At 42.2% G+C, this 24,926-nt stretch overlaps 1 protein-coding gene across 1 annotated transcript; it reads right to left on the minus strand.

Moving 5' to 3' along the window:
- Positions 1-482: 482 nt before the first annotated feature.
- On the minus strand, positions 483-24,392 carry CROT (carnitine O-octanoyltransferase). Its single transcript, XM_033165152.1, has 17 exons — positions 24,089-24,392; positions 22,509-22,629; positions 20,212-20,336; positions 18,573-18,754; positions 17,824-17,948; positions 15,064-15,172; positions 13,058-13,151; positions 12,836-12,961; positions 10,892-10,993; positions 10,054-10,137; positions 9,840-9,947; positions 8,507-8,637; positions 6,916-7,039; positions 4,996-5,074; positions 3,815-3,908; positions 2,882-3,001; positions 483-1,533 (listed from the first exon to the last, which is right to left on the minus strand). Exons 2-17 carry the CDS (start codon positions 22,621-22,623, stop codon positions 1,413-1,415), a joined length of 1,839 nt encoding a protein of 612 aa, XP_033021043.1. The 5' UTR covers positions 22,624-22,629; positions 24,089-24,392; the 3' UTR covers positions 483-1,412.
- Between the last annotated feature and the right edge of the window lie 534 nt (positions 24,393-24,926).

A 24,926-nucleotide genomic window follows, 5' to 3' on the forward strand; every position in this document is an offset into this window, starting at 1 on the left:
GTTGCTCCAGCTCCTTGGTCATTTCGGTTGCTTCTCTCGGCATCTTTTCCAGGTCCACGATATCCCTTTTGGGATAAATGACTGGATTTTATAGTTTACCACTTTTTTGTATTGCTTTTCATTAACTGACAGCTGCATTGGGTTGTTTATTGTGGAATTATGGGGTATAAAGAGATAGGTTTTAAAGATAAATATCCACGTTAAGTGTTTTGAAAGAATTTAAGCACCATATGGGTTAGGGGAGTTTGACAAGTGGGCTCAGGAGCCTGCCCCCCCTTCTTCACAATGAAGTGTGTATATGTACATATAGATTAATCAAGGCAACATGGTCTTTGATGTGATTTTATTCCAAAGAGAAGAAATTACAGAACTGATAAAAAGGAGAGGGGGGGTTTGTTTCATTTTAAAATGCTAAGGAAGTCCTGAGAATTTTGTGGAGCTATACGTGTGAAGCAACAGTGGTATATATATTTATATATATAGCAAGCTTTCAAGTACAGTTTCACTTTATATTCTTGGTTTGGAAAATAAAAGTAAAATTTTAAAACAAGTTTCGCACATGATCATTCTGTTCAAAAGCCTTTTTTTTAAGTGGTGGTTTTTGAGTTGCAAAGATCCCATCACAGAAAATAGGACAGTAGTGAAGAATTATATAAAGCAATAATCCCAATACCTATCATGATTACATTACACCAGGGGTGACTAATGGCTAGCAGGGGGGGGGGTCGAGGCTTACCCAGCCCCACAACCAAGTTTTTCTGCCATTCTTTTTTTTAAAGGTAGAAATACAAATACATCCCCCATCACTAGACTGATAATTTGATGAGCAGCTGAGTGCTTACCTGCCTGAGTGTGTGGCAAGTGGTGTGTTTGTGTGTGTGCGCACACGCGCATATCCACTGCTGGCAAGCAGCTCATGTAAGGCTGGCCAAGGGTGATTTTTTTGCCCATGGTCCCGAAAAGCTTACCCACCCCTTCTTTAGAAGATAAATATTCTGAGAGCCATGTTATAATCATCCTGTCTAGAAAGGAATCATGATTCATAATCCTTGCAAAGGCTGCTCTAAGGCACAGAGCATGTGTACCATTTTCTGAACTACCACTGATTCGCTCATGTTTTTGCATTGCTGAGGCTTGGTTTAATATTGCATAGTTTCTACTAAGAGTTTGTCATTTTTGCATTGCTGTTGCAACATTATTCAAGGAAAACTATTGCATTGTTATTGCAGTAAAGGTCATTATAAAAAAAAAGAAAAGTTTTGCATTCTCCCTGCCTATGCTCAACCGGAAAGTAGCTTACCTAGTTGTAAACACTCCTCTTGGCTTAAACTTTCCTCCCTCAAGTGTACAGGATACACAGACATAGTAATTGCACAAAGCATTAAAGGCACTATATAGTGTCAGCTTCTTCTCTACAGCTGGGCTGTGCTCATTAACTTGACCATGTCCTGTAAACACTGGAACAGAATTTGACACAGATTTTCTGCATCCGTCTCTGGACATGACTTCCAGGTGGTGCAGGCCACAACAATCCTATCAGTGGAAATGTTAAAAACAAAACAAAAAACAATTGTTTAGATAAATAGCATTCTAAAAAACCGACACAGATGTTCAGTTGCATATGGATGAAGCTGCTGAGCAACTAGATGATCCCATCGTGATTTGAAAAGGCGACATACTATACAGCAATTCTGAATACTAGAGCAATGACTTTAGTGTAAAAGGTATGAGTGTGCAAGAACCTTTTACACCCTTAGCTGAAATGTCTGCACTGGATTTCCAGGCCCAATTCAAAGCACCAGTTCTGATTGGGCCTCTGAATATCTTGGGGAGCACTTTCCTCTTGATGTATCCCCTCCCGCCAGCTCAAACGCACTATCCAGTGAATCATACTAGCACATTTTTGTATTATGAAGTCAACTGTGAATCCAGAATCCATTATCTTTCTTTACCAGCACATTCAGCATTATACTGAATACCATGGCAGTACTAGTACAGTGGTGCCCCGCTAGACGAATGCCTCGCTAGACGAAACGCATTCGCTAGCGGAAGGCTGCCCCGCAAGACGAAATTGTCAATGGGGCTGCCTCGCAAGACGGAAAAAAAAAAATTTCATCACGCGAAAACCGCTACTTGCCTTGGTGCTTTGCTAGACGAAAAAATCGCTAGACGAAGATACTTGCAGAACGAATTATTTTCGTCTAGCGAGGCACCACTGTATTTCACAATGAAAGTAACCTTTACTGTATTGCCAAGACAGGAACAGAAATAGCAATCCCAAGTTCTCCTTGAGATGCTTGTTGTACTTCTCTTTCACTCTTGTTTTTCCCCTTTGAAGGACATTTTCCCCTCCCATTCTTTAGGGTTGCCATACATCCGGAAATTCCAAAACATACACGGAATGCTGCAGTCGGAAGCGCTGTCTGGGTAGAAAGTGGCAAAACGTCCAGAAAAATCTGGACGTATGGCAAGTCGGGTCGGCAGTGTCATTTTTGCCGATTTTCCTAAATAATAGCTAAAAATGTCCACAAAAAAGCTCAAACAACTTTGGGTAAAACTATAAAAAGCTCCCCCCGCCCAAAAAAAAAATACAGAAAGAAAGCTCAACAACTTTGCCAAAAAAGAAAAAAGCTCATCAACTTGTGTGTCTAAATGTTCACTTTTTGAAATATGCCAACCCTATGTTCTTGGTCATACCCTCCTTTTCATTTGACAAAAAAATATACTGAAACCAGTTAAGTGCTAGCTGTGAGGGCAGCATGTGATTTCTGGCTTGCCTACCGAAATACTGCCAGGGCTGATACTTTCACTGACGATGCACATAGAGAGAAACGCAGAGAGCAGGTTTAAGTTGTTGAGTTAGGGCTAAGAGCATCCTCACCTGTCGTCTCTAATTCTGTAGAAAAAGCCGTAGCCCTGGTGCACCATTGGAACCACAGCTCCCCCGACTCTCGTGTAGCCGACAAGGCTAGTTGAAAGCACAAAGTTTCCACCTCCCCCACTGCGAATTAAAAAAAAGAAACACGATTGCAGAATGAATCGTTTCCATCTGGAATCAAACAAACACACACGGCTGCTTTCCCTTTGATCCTTAGTAAGCTACACCGGAGGAAGTGAATGCGCTCTCATCATTATCAAAATCAAAGCATTAAGAGAGGTTGCCCGTAGGTCAGATGGTCGGTCCATCTAGCTCAGGGTTGCCTACACTGACTGGCAACAGCTCTGCAGGGGTTTAACAGAGACATAGAATCCTAGAGTTGGAAGGGACCACAAGGGTCATTGCAGTCCAACCCTCCTGCAATGCAGGAATCTTCTGCCTAACGTGGGGCTCAAACCCACGGCCTTGAGATTAAGAGCGTCATGCTCTACCAACTGAGCTATCGCAGCTCGTGGGAATCATTCTCAGTCCTACCTGGAGAAAATGGGAATTGCAAAGCAATACTACTATGGCCCTGCGCCGAAGGAACAGGAGGAGCTAGCTGGAAGGTGGGTGGAAGTCCTCTCTTTATCTGCATCCTTTCTGGTCCAGCAGCAAAGACTCAAGAAAGCACCAGGCAAGAACATTTTTAAAGGGAGTGCTGCAAGTTACACAGCTGTTCTCAAGGCTCTTCTGGAGCATCTGGGACTGCTCAGCCTACAGGCAGTTGGCCTTGTCACCAAGGCAACATTATCAGCTGCTATAGTGGGCTGTTACTCATCCCTTTTCACCCAATCAACCCTGACAAATCTGCCACTCTGGGATTTGGTGCGAGATTTGCTGAGGTGCCCCACACTCCCAACTGTCAGACAAAGACATAGCATTTTTAAAGGGTACCTTCTAGAGAAAGCAGGATCTAAGAAGAGTTCTGGCACAGGAAGGCTGTGCTCCTTTGACAGAAGCAGGAGACCTAAAAGATGGCGGTCAAATCCTGTAAAGAGAAATTTAAATCCCATGTGGTTTAGATGTACTGTATGGATTTCTTACTCGTTGCCTGTCTCAATGGCCAGCTGTAGATTTTCATAGCTCCCTGTGCCAGAGACCTGCGGTGGGGAAAGTATGGTTCGAGCACTCTGACAATCTTTAATTGGTTCAGCAAGAGCAGTGGCCAAAATGGATTGGGGATTATGCTCATGGCCATCTGCAGGGATTTCTCAATGGGGTGTGTGTGATAAATACCGCAAAGAAAATATGCAAATTAGCATAGAAGAACAGGCCTACAATTTCTGATAAATACGGGGTCTGGATGGTGACAAGGCCTAAGTAGGCCTGGCCTCTGATTACCATACATTCCAGGTCAACTCCTGTTTCCCAATGGGTAAATCTGCTGTCTCTCATAGGTGATGCTGTGCTTTGCAGTCCCAATTGTTAGGACATCAAAGTGCAGCACAGCAATGTTTGAAGGCCTTTTTCAAGCAGCCTCAAACTGTTCCTTTGAAAATCTCCAATTTTCATAAGTTTAAGGAGCAGAACGAGGTCACCTCAAAGAGCAGCACTGGGAGGAAGAAACTTTTTCCATTATATGCAAACTGCTCCTCTGTCCTTCAGCAAGGTGCACTCCGACCACTCATCATCACCTGATGGGCAGGTAGGACCACATCCTACTCCAGCAGTGGAGTGATCAGGAGCTTTGGGTGGGCAGGTGTGGCTTCCCCAAAACAGCCTAGCAGGCCATGGGCCTGATGGGCCAGGATTGGTCTGCAGGTCAGCAGTTCCCTACCCCTGTCCTGGAGACTTTTGAAAGCTGGTCATTAGAGAACTATGGCACATCGGGGAGGTTAACTACCCGTTCTGCCCCCTAATATGGATGCTCATGAATTTGCTAAAAGGGTAGCAATGACAGCAGTTTATGCTCTTAGGAGGCAGAGCTTGCTGCCTCCAATGCATGGAAGGGTGAATTAATATGCCACATTTTCAGCTCGGTTCAGCAGTGTGTCTCAATAAAGAGGTGGAGAGAACAAAATGCCAACTTATCACAATAGAAACATCCCTTGGCAAGCGTAAAAAAAGGAAAGTACCTTTTCCATTCTCACATTCTTTCATCAGTTTATTGTGCTTTGCAAATGCCTTCAGCATAAGCTGTTTTCGTTGGCCGAGCTGCAGAAAGTTAAGAAAAGAAAAATCATTTGAACGGACTGTGGCACCCAACAGCATAAAACTGAAGACTCCTGCCTCAAGCAAGTCGCTGGAGGAAAAATTGCACATCCCTGCTGTTCCCTCAAAGCCAACTGAAATTTTTCCTTGTCACCGTTTATGACCTGCAGTCCCCGGGCAAAATGAACACTTTTAAGAGTTAACGCAACAACTTAGGGCACTTGTCTATTTAACAATACATCAGCCAGCAGGAGGGAGTCACCACCTTTTCATAGCCGTGTCCTGCAGAGATGAAAGGCGAATCCATACACAAACAGTGAGCATGCATTGTTTTATAAATTATCAGTACGTGCACTCAGTCAAGTCAGGGAGGTCTTATCCAGGTGACATTTGCTCAAAAAGCACTACAAAAAAGAAAATGCAGCATACCACCCAATCCATACCTTATGCCTGCTTCCTCACTATCCATATTTATAGCAATGCTTAAAGAGTGTCAGGACAGCAGGACCCGTTCCATTGGCTCAGCAGACAGATGAGCTGGTGTTTCTCTCCTCCTCTCCCCTCAACTGTTAGCTGCCATTTCCTATGACTGCAGCAGAGGGGGAGATGGGAAGGCAGGTCCATCGTATTTACTCAACTGAGAGATCAGCTTGGCCCCTCCTCTCCCGAACTGTTTCCTTTCAAGCTGGTAATCAGAAGAACTAGCTAACCATCAGAGTGGATCTCTGAATTTGCTTGTTTTCCTCAATGGAACCGGAAAATGCTTAAATATCCTTATATGCGAAATAAACAAAACCTTGTTTTATGTTTCCCCAAACGACCCAGTTTTTGGAAGGGGTGGGGGAGAGATATACTTTACTCATGAAACGCAGTGTCAAATAGATACACTTGCCCAACATGGCTAGAGCTATTGGATATAACATACCCTAATTTTCGTAGAACCAAAACTCTTACCACCTGCAATCACCGGGTGCCACCTTGAGCTCCTTGGAGGAAAGGTGGGGTATAAATGTAATAAATAAAAACAAACTGCTTTAAAAGTGAATAAATGTGGAAAAGAACCTTTAAAAACGGCAATGGAAAAGTGACCGCAGCAAAACTGAACATGCCAAACTAAAATGGGCACAGAATGAGCCCTGTAAAGGGATAAGCTTTATTACACTCTGGCTTTTTGTCTTGCAACAATCCTGTGGTGTGAGAAACCTGAACAGAGCCCTGTGGGATTTCTGCAATGTGATATTCTAGCTTACAAGTGCCCAAACTGTTCAGTTAATAGTGGATGAATCCAGAGCTCCTGTGCAAGCAAAACCCAACAGTACAGTGAACAGAATGAAAAGCAGGAGGAAGAAAGGAAGACCAAAAAAAATTGTAGAAGTGAGATGGCCACCTTATTTCTCTGCCAGATTTCTAATTCGTACTACTTGATAGCAAACCGCAGGAGAGAGAGATCTATCGCTGCCCCACTTAAAAACAAGGAAATGAAATTCCAGTGAAACAATATAGTTTGTTCTAGCATTTTAAAAACAACAACAAATGGCTATATCTCCCATGGTAAATGGGCTTAGTCTTAGGTCTCAAGTTGTGTGTGTTACATAACATGATTGCTTTAGTCATCTGTACTCTCTGCCATGAAGAAAGCTGGTGAATGGGATGTATGAGGCAGCAACCAAGATTTAACTACCAAGGGAACATAAGGGCTTACGTATCCGCTGGATTTCAACCTTTATTACAAAAAGGCTTGAATAGACAGCCTTGTTTCCTACATCCCGGCTGCTTTTCACAGCGACAACACAAAGCATGCAGAATTGGAAATCCTAAAAGTGCTTATCTTTATCAATGCTTACAGTAAAGGCTGGATCTACCATGGATTTGCACCATTCAACTGCTTCCATGGTGCACGGTCTCATAGTCTCTGTCCGGCCATGGTAAAAACGTCTGGTCATAGCAGTTTCATAGCAGCAACCTGGGCTAGAAAAGAATGTTATGACAATTACAAAAAAGGAAGCTCCCTTTCCACTTGAACGAGAAAGTATCCAATTGTGCAAGCATGCTTAAAGGAAGTAGGAGGTAGTAAAAGGAGGCAGGCAAATCGGAGATCTTATTCATTATTATTTTTTAGCTAACTTAAGTAATGTAAGATTTTCCCCATTCATTTTCAAGGGCATGAACAGAAGGCGAATGCATGTGAACCTTTAAAAGCAGCAGTGCAATCACAGTGCATTCGTTTATTTATGATATTTCTGCCTCACCCTTTCTCTAAGCAGCTTATGGTGGCTTACACCGCTTTCATTTGATATTCAAAGCAACTCTCAAGTGGGATAGGCTGAGACTAACAGGCCACCCACTGTGCTTCAAGACAGAGAGAGTATTTGAACCCAGGTGTGGAACAACTCCTGCAAAGTTGGTCATATGCAGCATGGCTATTGGGGGATGGGGGGGGGAATTATCACACAGGCACAGGTAAAGACAGTGGTAAAAAAATTTCCTCGCTGCTTAGAACAACGTTTCCAGCATGGTTACATGCAAACCACTCTAAATGTATTTATCAATGGTTGATGGGAGCGTGCAAAAAAAAATGGGGGGTGGAAGAGAGGTTCCTGGAGGTGTAGTGAGGGTATATTAAAGATCCTACCAATTCAATGTTTTAGCAGAAAACCATATACAAAAGAACCAATCAGACTAACTGATCCAGGAACATGAAGGTAATGGGATTGCTCAAGCCATCAACACAGTGTGTGTGTGTGTGTGAGCTGTGCAGGAGCTCTGTCATGAGTGCTGGACTGGATTTTGCTGGTGCAGCCGCCCAATCTTCCAATCTCCCTGCTGGCACTTTTATGCAAGCCTTTCTCAGTGGTGTCCCTTCCCAACAAAACAAAACAAAAGCAATTCAAGCATCCAATATTTTAACGTAGCTGTGACTGGGGAGCAAGGTATCGCAGTGGAATACCTACCGGCACCGTCAAAAATGGCTGGGAGGGGAGATAAAAAATACATCCCTCACAAAGGATCCTAACCCTCTCTGGCTCCTTGATGTGTGTGTGAGGGGTCTTGCCCCACTGGCAGCTATTTTTTGGGTGCACTTACTTTACATCTACCCTTTGATGACTACCCCGATATGTACTTTCAGAGCAGTTCCTACTGCGACTGCTTTAAAAGCATGTCTACCAAGGCAGCAGTCCAAGCCCTGCTGTCTCCTACAGAGCCTCAAAATCCATCAGGGACATCCCACTTTGCTTAGGAGGTCCAAATGCTTTTGAAGCGTCCCATTGTATTTCGGCCTGCATTCCAAGTGGCTGCACGCTCTCTCGTATAGGTATTTTTGGGTGAGCTACTAAGGATCTGCTCCACAACTTATTTCATTTAGGAATCAACGTATTCAAAGTTATTTGATTCCGCGCGATCAAATTTTCCCTAGATAACATGTTTTTTCCTTACTGTCCGTGACGTTTATAGTACGCCAGCTGGAGAGCAAGCTGAACAAATGTATCGGGATGCAACTGCTGTTTCTTGATCAGCGCTTTGCCGAAGGTTGTAAAGGCATAATTCACCACCTCTATGTCAGACACCTGAGAAAAACAAAACGCTGTCACCACAGGATAAAGGGGCGGGAACCCAAATTAAACCCAAAATTTCTACACAATTATGCATATTGACTATTCTATTTCCTCTCCGCCCTCCACACCCCTTACATAGCACTATTGGATTCAGGTGAAAACAGGAACCCAAATGCATTCGAATCTTACCCTTTTTTAAAGAAACAAAATAGGAAATTCTTTCCAGTAGCACCTTAGAGACCAACTGAGTTTGTTCTTGGTATGAGCTTTCGTGTGCATGCACACTTCTTCAGATACCTTTTTTAAAGATCAGCCTTCAGCAACCTAGCCATGGCATACTGGCAAGGGCTGATGGGAAACATCTGGAAGGCACCATGTTGGTTTTAGATAAAGGAAGTGATGGGGTTTGTCCCTTGTTACATTTAAGCAACCTTCAAAATGTTTCTGCTCGGCTTTTGCTTGTCTAATTGCACACCTGGAGATCTAACAGGCAAAAGTTGCCAGAGACTTCTTGCCACTTTCCTAATACGTATCTACTAGGCATGTCAGCAGCCTTTTTTTAATCACTACTGCTGGTTTCCCCCAGCTATGTTTATTGCACGGCTACAACCTTTAATCAGTGAATATAACCTTTTTAACAATACAATACAATACAACACCTATATTGGCATGCAACCCTATGCAAGTCTCCTCAGAAGTAAGCCTCACTGAGTTAAATTAGGACTTGCCTGGAATTAAGCAGATATAGGACTGCAGCCTTAATTAAAGGGGCATCCTAGATTAATTGCAGGTAGGGGGCACCATCTAAAACTAAAGGAGGCATGCTTTTTCTTTCAAAAAGATTGTTTTCATCATTTACCAGTTGATGTAGCTTTAGAGCTCAATCCCATGCAGGTTTACTCAAAAGTAGGTCCTATTAAGTTCAAAGCATGTGTGCACAGGATTTTAGCTCTAATCAGTTAAAACCATTTTGATACAACTGACTCATTACTTTAATCAGGTTACAATAATTTAAAGTCACAAATAAATTGCTGTCGGAGAGAAGGAGGTTTGTACTAATGAGTTCTGAAAGCTCTAATGTTTAATCAAATGTGCCTGTCCCAGATATCATTGTGCTTTGAGAATTCAGTGAAGCTGGTGAGACAGCTAACCCATGACAGGTCTAAATAAAGGAAACCTGTTTCTACAGAAAAAGATGCATAGAGAGAACATACCTGCTTCTCATACTGTTCCTTAGAGTGTGCAATGTCATTTAGCACTTTCTGATCCAACCTGAACACAAGTTCCTCTGGCCAGGGGATATCCCGCACTTTGTCTGGTCCCTGTTTTTCATTTCAAAAGATGAGAGAGTAGTTCCAAGATTTATTCCCATAAACATGAGGATCTTTTTATTAACTTGCATAGGATGGAACTGTAAATGTTTCATACCTTCCACCTTCCCTCCGACTCAGCAACCTTGGCATCGATGTAAGAACAGAGGACTACCAAAACCATGGCATCTAGAGGAGAATGCTGAAACATTTGCGAAACAGAAATGACTGTATTAGTGCACCAAAAACTTGGGCCCAAACCTACTGATTTTGATTCTCTGGCATTCCTCCACAAAGAGACTCTCAAGGTGTAGCACCAGCCATGTTTTGCATTGCAATGATAAACCACAATAAACTAGAAGGTCTGTCTTATCATAAATGAGTAAACATGCTTGCGAACACTGAGCAATTCCTTCCACTTTGCTACTCCCATAACAAGAGTGTCTTGGCTTTCCTTTAAGTCTGTAACGGTGATTGCGTTTTGTTGCTCCCTAACTAGCCATGATCCTTAGCCAACCTGAAGCCATGTTTTATTGTTGGTTTTGCCGACTAGGGAGCAACAAACCAAGCTTACTGGGGTATTCCATTTGCACCAGGGAAGGCAAAGTGGGACTGTTCAGTCAGCATACTGCCCTTTCTAGATAAACCATATGGGGCCTGAAAATCTGGTTTACTGTTATGTGCAAATGCATTCATTGAGAGTTTCTTTCATTATGTTATGCTTCTTTTTTATTCAGTATTTAGCTAGCCAGCTATATCCCTCAGACTATGGCACTCTATATCAAATTAAAGGAACTCCTTTATACTGTAAATTGTTATTTATTTGAGAGTGCCAAAACTGAAACTGCTATTCAAAATGACACAACTCCTTTTTTACCACCAACTTTAAAAAAAATTGTAGGATTTAAGGAATACAAAGAATCGATGGGGCCTCAGGTAAAAAAAAATCTACTTACATCACAGTTTGAACCCAACACTCCATTTGAGAATATAATGCAGTTGTACGATTTGTCTCCCCAGCGTAGCGTTGGATCTCCCGATAGAGCCAAAGTGGTGATCTAAGTCAAAAGTTAACATTTCAGTTCCAAAAGAAAAGCCTGCAACGTTACCCTTGACAAAAATTGGCAAAAAATTAACAGAAGATCAAAATGAAATCATACAGTTCCCATATCACCTGGCTGCATCTAAGGGTGAAATGAGACAGCAAATTCCCGAACTGCCCTTTGATTCCTCCCCACCCAGAACTGGCTTCAGTTTTCTTTCAAGTCTCTTAGACTGTAGGCCACTAGTTTATACTAAGTGCTTCAGCAGAAAGGTGGCATTTTAACACAGCAAAGAAAGAACAAACAAACAGTTGCTCAAAAAACAGTCGTACCTCGGCTCCCGAACGCCTTGGGAGTTGAATGTTTCGGCTCCCCAATGATCGAAAACTGGAAGCGAGTGTTCCGGTTTTCGAATGTTCTTTTGGAAGTCGAACGTCCAGCAGGGCTTCCGCAGCTTCTGATTGGCTGCTGCAGCCAATCAGAAGCCGTGCTTCAGCAGTCGAATATTCTGGAGGTCGAACAGATTTCCGGGGTACGACTGTACAGTTCTTCTCAACTCTTGAATTATGGTGCTGGAGGAGACTCTTGAGAGTCCCATGGACTGCAAGAAGATCAAACCTATCCATTCTCAAAGAAATCAGCCCTGAGTGCTCACTAGAAGGACAGATCCTGAAGTTGAGGCTCCAGTACTTTGGCCACCTCATGAGAAGAGAAGACTCCCTGGAAAAGACCCTGATGTTGGGAAAGATGGAGGGCACAAGGAGAAGGGGACGACAGAGGATGAGATGGTTGGACAGTGTTCTCGAAGCTACTAACATGAGTTTGGCCAAACTGCGGGAGGCAGTGAAGGATAGGCGTGCCTGGCGTGCTCTGGTCCATGGGGTCACGAAGAGTCGGACACGACTGAACGACTGAACAACAACAACAACTGATTTACACGTATGTGGAGAGTGCATTTGCCTGTACACAACGGTATTTTATAGCACTAAATATTAAAAAGGTTGAACCGGAGATGCCAATCTCCCAACACAAGCAAATGGTCCTCAGTCCCCACGTTTAGAAGCACATGTTTTCTGACCGAAGTTTATTATTAAACATTACAAGCACTTGCCACCAAAAAAATACAAATTAACCCTAAGAAATGACCACAACACTCCCACAGTTCAGTATTACAGTTAATGTCCAACAATCTTCTTGTTGCTAATCGGTGTTTTCCCTCTTTGCCTGTACTCGAGAGCTGCCTGTAGAAACCATGTTGCTATATAACCACTGCAAGAAGCCAAGATATAAAAGGCACGAAGATTAATGTTGATGTTTCAATTCCGATGGTTGTTTTGTAATCATTACTGTGATCCTGCTTTAGTATTTTGGTTGAGTTGGGGATTGTTTTGTATTTTATCAGTTTTTGTTGTATAGCACCCAACTGCACAGGTCTCGTTCTCTCTCCCGTTTGACATACTTCTGATTGGGATGGAAATTTCCTTTGGTCTGAGCAAACGGCCGTCTGCCCTCTCGTGATACATGCTACCTGCTCAGGAGCATAATTGCTCTGCAGATACTTTGGTGTTGTGCATCATGTTCATTTCCACTGTTTACTTGTGACATGCTGCAGTTTGTTCTGTGAGCACCGTAGCAGAGATTATTTAGCAGAGGATGGGATGTACCAGCTTTGTGTCGACATGGATACTGCATGATATAATAGTGATATTGTTTTAAGTTAGGACATATTGGAGTAATTCATGGGTGGAGTGAAACCTACAGCTTCGAGCACAACATGAGGTGAGCCAAATGTATATTTAACATGAAACAGGTTATTAAGAACTGCATAGAATATGAAACCCAGCAATCCATAATTACCTCTGTATAATTTTCAGGTGTAGCTTGAGGACTCGATCCATCGAGGCAGACTACAAATAAACTGCTCTGTATTTTTTCCAACAGGGACAGGTTCTTTGGATCCAAGTTGATAAGATAGTCGCGTGTCTAAGAGACAAGTGTAGTCTTGATTAAACATCAAAAAAACGCATCAATCCAGGCAATCACTGCCCTCCACCAAAAAAATAAATGAAGTGTACCAACCTTTGCCCATGGGGTTCTTTCCTGAGATGTTAAGGCAGCCAATCCTGGCCCTTTGGGTTCGTTTTGGCATCTCTTTTTGATGTAGGAAAGTTGCCTTGACGGATTTAAAATATAAAAAAATGAGAAATTAAAGTTAGTTAGTAGTTCAGATGCAAAATATTAGTTAAGGTACTCTCTTATGCCTGTGATTACACAGAACTTGAAGTTCCAGTGTCCTATCCGCTAGGCCATCCTGCCTACCTTCATATGCCCCCATGCTTTCTCACAGGCCCCAACCAGGAGCCTAAGATGGTCTGATGAATTGTTTGCATGCCTCCTCAGAACTCATTTCAGACTCATGCCTTTTACAACTACAGTATACCAATGGCAAAAATTGCACAGAACTACTCATTCCCCACGATTTCTAAGAGGCGCACCTATGCTCAGTGGATCTTGCCCTATTTCTCTGTGGAAATATGTCCTTACAGGTCAACATTCATAGAGCAACCACATATGTATTTCTCTTTTCTAGCACGTTCTCTTCTTCGTGTCGAGATTTTTTATTTTATTTTTAAGTAATACTTTAATTGCTCTCTGAAGCACCCAGGTTGTAGCGATGCCTTTCAGAGAAAAGGAAATAAGAGGTCAGTGGTTGTTTCTGCAGTAGGGCCCTTTAAGGCGGCCGGAAACAGAACTGAGTCAGAATCTCCTTTTCACCACCACATTCACAGATACCATGAATGGAAGAGATGGTGGTTTTCAGGAGATGGAGCACAAAAGATTGAAAGGAGGGGGACAGCTGTGGCAGCAGTGGCCCTTGTAGCAGCTGCTGTCTGGAAGTTGTCATCCCCTCCTGGCTTTCTCGCCGCACATTTCTCAACAGCAAATGGCAGCTGCTGCTGCTATAACCACTCAGCCCATCCAACTATTCAGAGAAACCCAGAGAGGCACCCAAATGGCATCCTGTTTTTTAAGCCCAAAGTTGTCATTTGAATTTAAAACTATGGCTCAATATTTATTGAGCAGCATCCATCGCCATGGATGAAACTCCCACTGATCCAAGGTCTCTTGCAATAGTTTGCTTCCTTTTCAGCTTTCACTTTTATTAGTTCCTGTTCACTACACTTGGGAGGTTAGTAGCGACTCACAATGCAATCGGTTTCTTTCCGTTTCTCATGAGGCTGGAGAAAAAGATTAACTTTATTTCTCTTTTCTCTTCCTTTCTGAAATCAGTAATTGAAGCCTGCTCCCATGGGGAGCAGAAGTCGACTAATTAAGAGGCAATTCATCATGTGTCCCCCACATATACTGAACAGGAAACAATAAGGAGCAGAAACTTCACGGAGGAAATTTTTAAAGTCACAGTGTCAATATCACTTTGCTACAATTGTTTTTGGTTTTTTTTGCAATAAAATGCAAAGGAAAAAAATGTCACAAATCAGTCAAGACAGAAAACACTGGAATGCAATGATCCTGTAATGACGTAATCTGGATCCTCCATAAAAAGTGAGTGAATAACAGATAGGAATTTTATAGGAAGGAGTTAATGTGAAAGAAACATAATACAGTCGTACCTTGGAAGTCGAACAGAATCTGTTCCGGAAGTCCGTTCGACTTCCAAAACGTTCGAAAACCAAATCATGACTTCTGATTGGCTGCAGGAACCTCCTGCAGCCAATCATAAGCCCCGGAAGCCCCATCGGACATTTGGGTTCCAAAAGAATGTTCCAGGGTGTTCTGGATTCAAGGTACGACCATGATGAAGTGGAACTCTAATATCAGAGTATAGTCCACTAAACGCTACTGCCATGCAGATGCCATTTATTTCAATGGAGCTTGCACAACTCCTTTAAAGACGTAGAATCTTCCTTGCAAAATGTTCCCTCAGTGATCTCAGGGAGACATTTTTAGAATACAAATATTACTTGTTAACATGTTGGGCAACTCACATTAAATCTACATAGAAACAAAAGTAACAGAAACATACTTGATCATTGATTTTTAACTTGTACTTATTGTAAATATACCTAAAAATTTCTGGTGGGCTCAATAATTGACCATCATGTACCCCATCAAATGCAAAAATTCGACCTTGGCACAACACTATCAAGTGAGATGGGGATTCACCTTCACTGTCTGAAAGACGAAAAAGAGAAAAGAAAAAAAAGCCTGTGAGTATGATGCAGTCACTGCAAAATGCAAGGTAAGGTTCTGCAACAAATAAAACCGATACAATAACCTCTTTTAATCATTACGCAATTCAACGGAGAAATGTGTTTCTTAGTCCAACACAAGTCTGCGCTGCAAAGATAACTGAAACAGAAAAGCTCTATAGCATGATGTGACAACACAGCTGAATATTTAGGATTCTCTGCAATGTTTACCTCTGGAAAGGAAGAAATAAAACATAGCAGGTGTTGGATTTGTTTTGTTTTATCTGGATGAATACTGCAGTGATTCCCAGCAGATGCTTGGACACTTTGATCACAGCAATACAATGGTGACTAGAGTATTTTTTAAAATATCATTTTCTTAAATGATATGAGCATTAGCATCCACACAAACAAGCCTGAAATACTGTGTGTTCTTATCAGGAGATGGGTATACAAGTAGGATATTAGTTGGCTAAACTGGTCCAAGCAGCCAGGTGTACACCCAGACAAGCTTTGAGACACAGAGGCAAATTGACCTCAGTAGCTAGACTGGTTTGTGAGAGGATTTGGCTAGGGTGGAGTGTTAGGGAATTTGGCCTAAGACAAAAGCCACTTAAGAGGCTAGTGTGAGGGCCTCTCAAATCTTCAGGAACTGTCAACAAACACTTTTAAGACCCCCCCCCCAAAAAAATAATTATTTGTATTCCTTTATGTATATAGTACTCCTTTAACAAATCAGCAATATTATTTTAAAATTTATGCTCTGTCTAGTGGCAGAGTTCATCTCACACCTAGGTCTACTATCCATGTTCCTAAGGCATTCTGAGTGAATTGGTAGCAGTGGATTTAAAACACACACAGAGAGAGACCCAAACCTGTGTTTATATAAAGTGATGGTGAGGGAACCAGTACCCCTGACATGCTAATCTTCATTGTATGGCTTTCACCAAATGCTGAAGGCCCACACCTTGTCACTCTGTTCTTCGACTGTTAAGGTATTTTGTTTTGTGGGTCCCACCCATTTTGTTGAATCTATACTGTCTAGTGTTTTGATTATTACAGCACTTTGAAATGCTTCACTTGTTTTCAAAACTATATATTGTGACCGGCCTCAGGACTTTATGGTAAGAGGCATGTAAGCAATATTACAAATAAACATGTGAGAGAGTTGGCTGGTCCTCGGTCATTGATGTTCAGGTTACAGGCTCTTTCCTAGAGATGAGAGGAAGTGGAAGGAACTGCAGATGGGTTCAGGGGACAGTTTGATAGTAAAGACGCCAGCCCAAAGAAGCAGCCCTTGTGTTGATCTAGAGAAAAACTTCTCACCTTTGAAGAACGGTCTCATCTTTCAATAACCAAGGAAAGAAACAAGAGTGAGCATTTGCTTTCTCCCTAATCCCTGTCTCTTCCAGGAAGGGGGGTGGGAGAGTTCAAAGGTTCTTGTTAGGACATGGGAATATGGATCTGGCTTGAGACATCTTCATTCCCACAGCTCAGTGTTATTGCTGCTAATGGTCTCTGCCCCTCAGCCTCAAGTACACAATTAGTGCATACTGCCCTAACTAGATGGCGCAGGGTTATAAAGGAGCAGGCAGATCATTTTACCATCAGGAATGTTACATGAAGGAGGCATTCTCGCTTTGTACATCACAACTACCTACATACTGGCATAACTGAAGAGAACAGTGGCAACAGGGCATGTTTTGCAGAGGCAATCAAAGTGACTGGGTGTGCCTATAAAGATTATTATCTCACCAAGAGCTTAATACACCTGTAAACAACATTCCTGGTGATTATGTGTTCAAGCGAATTAACAGGCAACTCAGCATCGATGTAAGTGTAACTTTGTCAGTATACTCCGTTACTGCGGCATCAATTCATATTCCCTGAAACCTCTTGCACTGATGGCTGTATTGGTGGGAAAGGCCTCTCCACAGAAAAATGAGCAACTTTTGCCTCCTGGTTTTCTTGAATTCTTTCCATTCCAGCTGGACATTGCAAGAACTCTGTAGCTAAGAACTAGTGCAACTAATAACTAGTGTCCAAGTTTGTTTTATATAAAATAATTTTACAACTAGTTTTATTTTTATAGACGTTACAATCAATGCAATTTAATCAGCCTGCTAACGTTCACTGTGACCAAAGTACAAACATAATTTAAGAAGCTTTTTTTACTGTCAACCAAATCAGGCCAAAGGAAATCCACCCTCTTTTCACTTAGATTTAAAGATGTGACTGAACCTGTTTGTTCTTATGTAGGACTGCAAGATCCTGTTACTGAAGGTGCTACTGTGCTTTCAAGAGTTGCACAAAAAAAGTCAAATCTTGTGGCTTTTTAGTGCCAAGATGCTGCAAAGACCGTACTTAACTGAAGTTGTCCTTTTAGGTAACTTTTACATAGGTTACAAAGATTTCACTGGGACTTTTAAGAAATAAGTGACTATTTGCCTCTGGATTCCCACACTGCAGATTAAACCTTACTGTGAGGCCAGGAAATGAAACCAAACAATAATATTGATTCTTAAAACCAGAGCAGCAAAATAAATGTACTTGTGAGCCCTTTTGTATGCAATGGATGTTATATAAACATGCTTTGTAATAAATAAATAATTCTAATCTTTTTTTTTTTTTTACCTGTCCTAAAATAACTGGCAATGGAATCTTGTGCAATTCCTGGAATCTTGCAGGTGCTAAACAACTTTCGGAACTGATTCATATCCAGAGGCATATTGCCATGTTTATGTACAGGCAACTTTTCTCTGCAATAAAGACAACAATACATTGTTAAGATATTCAAATTCTGTTGAAAAGAATGTGCAGCAAACCCAGGGACTAGATGATACCAGATTTGAGACCAGGAAGGAATCTTTCCCTGATTAGATAGGCTAGTGTTCTGAACACTTAAAACCTTTTTCTGTAGCCTGTGATCAGAATCACTTACCTAAGTCAGCAAAGCTATCTGCTCATAAGGTGTCCCCTGTTCCCTCCTTTTATGACAATTACAGCCTCATATTGTGCATGCTAACTTGGATGCAGTGACGTACAGTTCAATGGGACTTACTTCTGCCTGCAGCCTTAATCCACAAGAAGCTGATATATGTTTGAAGCATCTTACATTATGACACAGGTTTGGACTTCCAAGACCTTTGGGTTCCTTCCGTATCAGGACACGGACAGTGCAATCCTATACATGTCTACTCAAAAATAGTCCCATTGAGTTTACCGGGGTTTACTCCCAAGTAAGCAGGTACAGAACTCCTCAAACAATCAAATGGGACTACATTCAGCAATGAACATTAGCAATATTCGCACTCCCACCCAAAATGTGACCAGTATCATCCTTATATATAAGAACTAATACATGGCGCTTTTAAGTTTCTTACGTTCTCAATAGTTCCCAGAATTTCAAGGTATGCCATACAGCAATGCTTCCTCTTTCTATCTGAGTCCCTTCTTTGGGTGGCCAGTAATGTTCGAGGTAAGGGCCTGGCCCTCCAAAATTATGATAGATTTGTGTTGGTAAACGTGCATCAAGATAGGCCGCATTCAGCCACCATTCCTCCAGCTGAAAAGAAACAGCAGTTAAGAGCATAAGGAGCCTTGAGCACAGCTCTGACACTTAATTAGATTTGTCTTCTGCCGAATGGCCTCAGAGCAAGCACTGCTTCATAACTGGCATCGGCACAAGTAGTTCTGAACATCAAAAGAGGGTTGGGCAGTTCTGTACAGAATTGGCCAGGCTAACAGACAAACTACAAGAGAAGGACAAAAAAGGACTTCAAAAGAGTCTGGGAACCATTTAGTTTATTTGCAGAAACAACAGAATGGACTGGATTCACTGACGGGATTTGAATAAACTCACAATTTCATTTGAGTAACAGATATTTCAGAGAAATAAGGGATTTTATTTTTGGGTAGGAAAAGCAGGACATGATAAATAAAACTAAATAACTCAGCAGAGGGGGAGTTGAGGGAAGTCCAGAGGAGGGGAGGGAGAATAATTGTAAATAACATGATGAATGAGATTTGTACCATTATTTGTTATAAAAATAAATAAATATCCAAAAAAAAAAAAGTCATGTGAAACTGTCTCCATTTTCTAAGCACTGATACGGGTCTCTGCACAACTAAAATAGGAAAGAGAAAAGGATTTCCTTCTGTTTCTTACATATGAAATGGTAAAATATCATAAACCAGGAATCCGGTTTAAGAATTCTTATGTAACAGATTTTTTTTCTAACTCTTCTTCAATCAACAAATTTAAGACCAAAGCAAAGCAGCCTGTGCTTGAACACATCAAAATGTTTGTTCCTGCATCTAGATGGATCCACAATACAGTGGTACCTCTGGTTACGAACGGAATCCGTTCTGGAGCCCCGTTCGTAACCCGTACCGTCCGTATCATGAAGCGCCGCATCTGCGCATGTGCGCAACGCGATTTGGCGCTTCTACGCAAGTGGTCATTTGGCGCGTCTGCGCATGCGTGAACCGCTGAACCCAGAAGTAAAGCGTTCCATTACTTCCGGGTCACCGCAGTGCGTAACCCAAACGTACACATCCCGCAGCATACGTAACACGAGGTATGACTGTACAATTAAAGTGAAGCATTGGTCTTATATTAATTTAGGCTGCACTCCTATGCACACATGAAGTCCACTGAACACAGAGGGACTTCTGTAGAGAGTAAACATGCATTGGATTGCTCTGCAAGACTTACCCGGTACTGATTTCAGTGGGATGGAAATCAGAATATAATATTTTTGATTAACTGAACTGGTGATCTGGTTATTATGCATTTGTGCTGGTTTTCCACACGTAAAAAGAGGGTTTTGTCCTGAAGATTCTGCTAGAATGTGTGGTTCATCCCGCAACAGGAGATGAAGCACTATAAGTAAGGATCAAAGTATTGAGTCAATGACTGATATTTCTAAGATATAATCCTTGCACCCTTTTCTTGTCTTTCATTAGAAAACTGAATATCAGCATGAATTAGCAAACTGTGCAAGCTTTCTTAAAACATACCCAGTTCCTCTTCACTTTAGCTCTTTCAAGTAATTTTTGATGTAGCTCTTTCCCAATCCCATTTCCAAATCTCTTTACTATGTCAGAAGTTCTCTGATATTCTTCTTGGTTTAGGAAAGGTCTCACTGCAAAACACAAACGTTTAGTTAAACAAAAATGTTCTGAACCTATTTATGACTGTACTTCCTAGTTGCATTTATGTTCCAAACTTCTAAATCAGTGTGCAGGAAACAAAAAACAAAAACTGCCACAGCTGACAGTATCTGTAGAGAGCTATTTCTTAACAGCTGAATGTTAATGAGACAAACACAGTGCAGATTCATACATGCAAACCTATCTCTGTATTACTAAATGATGGCTTACGTGTGCAGAAGAATCGTTATAAATTAATAACAACAAACAGAACTTTCATTACCATCCACTATCAACTGAAACACAATGTTATTGGAATAGACAGAGTTTGCACATGTGACTTAGTTAACAAGACTAAGAAGAGGCCTGGGTGAATTAGCCTGCAGTCACTACACTCTCAAAGTAAAAGGGAAAGCTCACATTGAGCATGAACAGTAAGCAGTGTTCAGTAGATATAAGGTTTTGGTGTTTTTTTTTCCTTTGAGAAGGAGTGTCACCACAACAAATCCTGAGAAGATGAAGAGTGAAACGACATGGTCGAGTCCTTTGGCAATATTTGAATACCTTGCCAAGCCTATATTTTGAATATAACTGAGCCAGGGCTATTTCTGTACTGTAAAATCTGCAAATTGCTATCTCCTACCCTTTTGCCAAATCAGAATAGAGCCAGGTACCACGCACACCCTATTCCCTGGCCTGGTTTCAGATTATTACATCTGAAGAAAAAACAGTGAGTCACGGAAGAGTCGGTCAGCAATAATCACTCAGTGATTATCCACCATTGCTAAACTGTGCTGGCAATCCTACATCCATTTACCAAGTGTGCTTGTTTTCTATTGAACTTCTTTCAAGTGTGCATATTGTCAGAGACTTACACTGCAATTCTAAGGAGCAGTCCAACAGGCTGGTATAGCTTGTAAATTGACTCTTAAGGACATAGTCATTACAGTGCTTGGCTGGAGAAATCTGAAGCTGTTTTGATTCTTAGGACTATGAAACTTTTAACCGACTAAATTTAAAGGACACAATGTACAATGACAACTTTATACACTGGCATATATGCCCAATGTTTAGGAAGATATTCAGTGATAGCTGGGAATTATTTTGATTCAGAAGTGTTGCTTAAAAAAAATTATGCAAGTCCTTGGTAACAACCATTCTTTTCTAATAATGTTTCATGAAAAATGAAAACTTACAACAATAAGGGTTGCAAGTATTAATCAACTATGGCTTTAGCTGATCAAGCAATCAATGGGAGCTAATTTTATTTCCAACCAAGGTATCCGACCCTTAGTGGATACAATCCATTCAATTTTAAATCATGAATATGAGAGTTAAGGTTAAAAGGAACTTTTTAAAAAGCTCCAGTTACAGGTGGGTAGCCGTGTTGGTCTGCCATAGTCGAAACAAAATAGGAAATTCTTTCCAGTAGCACCTTAGAGACCAACTGAGTTTGTTCTTGGAAGTGTGCATGCACACGAAAGCTCATACCAAGAACAAACTCAGTTGGTCTCTAAGGTGCTACTGGAAAGAATTTCCTATTTTTTTTAAAAAAGCCATACAGTTTGTAACAGAAATAAGAAAATATTTTTTTCCTTCCAGTAATGACTGCCAATTTTTGGCATTTAAACTGTAAAATCTCCTAGTTCCTTGGGTATTTCAAACAGGTATTCAATAATACTCTCTTAGGCTGCAACCCTATACACATTTACCTGATAATAAGTTCTTTATTAACATATTAATTATTATTTCTAAGCACGGTGTCACTTACAGCTTCAGTATATAGAAATCTGCTGTATTTTGAAGGTTGTGTGTCTTGGGTAGGAACCAAGTAATTTTAACAAGGACATTGTCATGGTTTCAAGCTCCTCCCATTTGACTTTAAAACGTGCAGAGTTGGATAACACTATACAACCTTTGCACAGTTCAGTGGCAAACATTTTTATGGTGACTTCATGTGCCTTAAATATTGAAAGCATACTGGTACATTTCGTGCTAACTCTGCAAATAAAGTAATGTATTGTAGTAACTGTGTTTCAAAATCCTTAGTACTTTCAGACTCTTAACGCACATGAAGTTATTTGACTAAGCAGACAAAAAGCAGGCTATTATTTCCACGTTACTTAAGTCTTCACCCACAATAAACGTTAACGTTTGTTTAAGACCTGAATCGAGGTACTTCCTTAAAGATTCGTCAAGAACAGGAACGGGCAGTGAAGGGAGCGAACTCTGATACTGAAATGTACGCTCTTCGGAAGAATCAGTCACTTGGTTTTCCATGACGATCTGCAGAAAACAGTATTTTTTTAAAAAATAAATAAATAAATAAACTGTGACTCCTATGTACTGATTGCACTTCCTGATCTGTCGTTAATTCGTTTTACTTGGGTCATTTACAACGTAAACCTCTCCCACGATCCAAGTCAATTTGAATGTCCCTGCCTGTTTAAAAACAACCACACCTTTTACTCCAGAGACTATATGCTCTCCTTTTGCTGGAGTGCATATCTTCTACAGACCTTTTTATTTTAAAGTCAGAAAAAGCTATTCCCTCACAGCAAAGCTTTTATTCTGTGGGAAACAGAACTGCTAAGTGCTGGGTGTGCCTAGTGAAAAAGGTATTAATCCCACCCTTCAGAAAGATCATAATCTAGAGGAGCTCTCAATGACACTGAAGCTGATAATAATATGCAAATTTAAGTACAACCAAACCACCTCGTGCAACTTATGAATTATAGTAATTATATGCATAGAAATAATACATCATGATCTTAGTATCATACTCAATTGGGTTTACCCAACATGTATTTACCCTCCATGGTACATATCACGATACCTGTAGTGGCAAGCTTATACTATATTATTTCAAACCCCGCCCTTTGTTTACCACCAGTAGGTTGTTATGTCAGAAATCCAGAACAAGCCAGTCTTTACTGATTTTATGTGAAGCATCTTGGGCACCCATGGCAACAATGTCCCCTGCTGACTGTGTGCTCTGCCTGCCTGGCATCTTTGCAAAAGGTAATCTAAAATGGGTTCATTTTGCAGGGCGATTGAGAAACACACACATCACTTTCTTTCCGAACCCTGATAACGTCGCTGTCATTTCTCGTTCATATACCGTCTAAGTGCTTCCCCAAAAGTAAAAGCAGAGGCAGCTGAAAGCTTAAACAGGCTGCATATACACTGTACGCTGAAAATTCCCCCCCTAAACGAACCCCAAGAACAGTCGTTCATTCACGGACCTACAATCCGCAGCACCCTTAACAAGTTTCCAGGTTTTTTTGGGGGGGTATGCTTTAAATGTGTAGGCAACCCTAGTTTCGCAGTCAGGTGCAGACGGGGCCGCCTTGCGTTCAAGTTGTAGCTGGGGCTACAAGCAGTTGCAGGGACAGTACAGGGCTAAAAAAAAGTTTTGCTGGTGATGTCAGCCCTAGCCCAGGACGGCTTATTGCAAAGCAAATCAATAACACAAAACTCGTGTCACTCTCCGTTGCGAACTTTGCCCGTTTTCGCGTTACTTTGCTTTGCAAAGTGTCGAGTTTGTTTGGCTTTGGCTGCTGAGCTGCAGAAACAACAGAAGGCGACTTATGGGGTGGGGTGAGGGAAGGATAAAAGGGAGCAAGCAATACCTCCAAAAACTCACTTGCGGGGCGCCCCCCTCCCCCACTTTCTGAGGGGCTCCCTCCCATCCCACCCCAGCGCCGCCCTCCTCTTCCCACAGCGCTGCGCTTCCTCCCCCTACCTGAGCCCCGGCGCCTCGCAGGCCGCGCTGCTTGCTCGCTTTCCCGTTCGGAGAGGCCTCGGCGTAGCAGTCGGGGTCTTCGCCGCCGCCCGTCCCTCGGTCTCCAGCCCCAACAGTGAAGCCCGAGTTTGCTCAAGCGGGAGCGGCGGAAGGCGGAGGCTTCTGCTTCTTGGCTCGCTTCTCCTCTCACCTTTACCCCACATCCAGGCCTGCTGGGAAGGAGGAAGTGCCAGCGCCTGGCGGGGCTTCTCCAAGGCGGAGCGCGCGGGGCGCAAAGCGTGTTGGAGGCCGGCCTTGGGTCGCATGGGCTGGGGCAGGGCCGACGAGGAGGGAGAGACCCAGGGGCGCCGTGAGCAGAGGGAGGGGGCGGGAAGCTAACGGGGGGGGGGGGGAAAGTACAGCAGACCGGGCGGCCCCCGCTCTCTGTCGGCTCGCACGCTTTCTAACCCCGCGTCGCCCGACCCACTTGTTACATTTCTGAAGAGCTGCTGCGCGCCACACCTGCTCCTTATTATTATTTTTTAATTAAAACGCCGTGCACCTTTTAAAGAAGCGGTGCGCGAAAAGGAAAAAAAAAAAAACGAAAAGAAAAAGCACTTCCAGGCGGAGCTTTGGCAACGAACCCCGTGAATTTCGTTGGGTTTTTGAACAGGTTTCCACACACACATCCACGACAACTCTTCAAAGAAGAGCGCATCCAGGTGTCCACAGGATATTTGTTGTTGTTGTTGTTTAGTCGTGTCCGACTCTTCGTGACCCCATGGATCAGAGCACGCCAGGCACTCCTGTCTTCCACTGCCTCCCGCCGCAGTAGCTTCGAGAATACTGTCCAACCATC

The sequence above is a fragment of the Lacerta agilis genome, chromosome 12, assembly GCF_009819535.1.
Source record: "Lacerta agilis isolate rLacAgi1 chromosome 12, rLacAgi1.pri, whole genome shotgun sequence".
NCBI lineage: Eukaryota > Metazoa > Chordata > Lepidosauria > Squamata > Lacertidae > Lacerta > Lacerta agilis.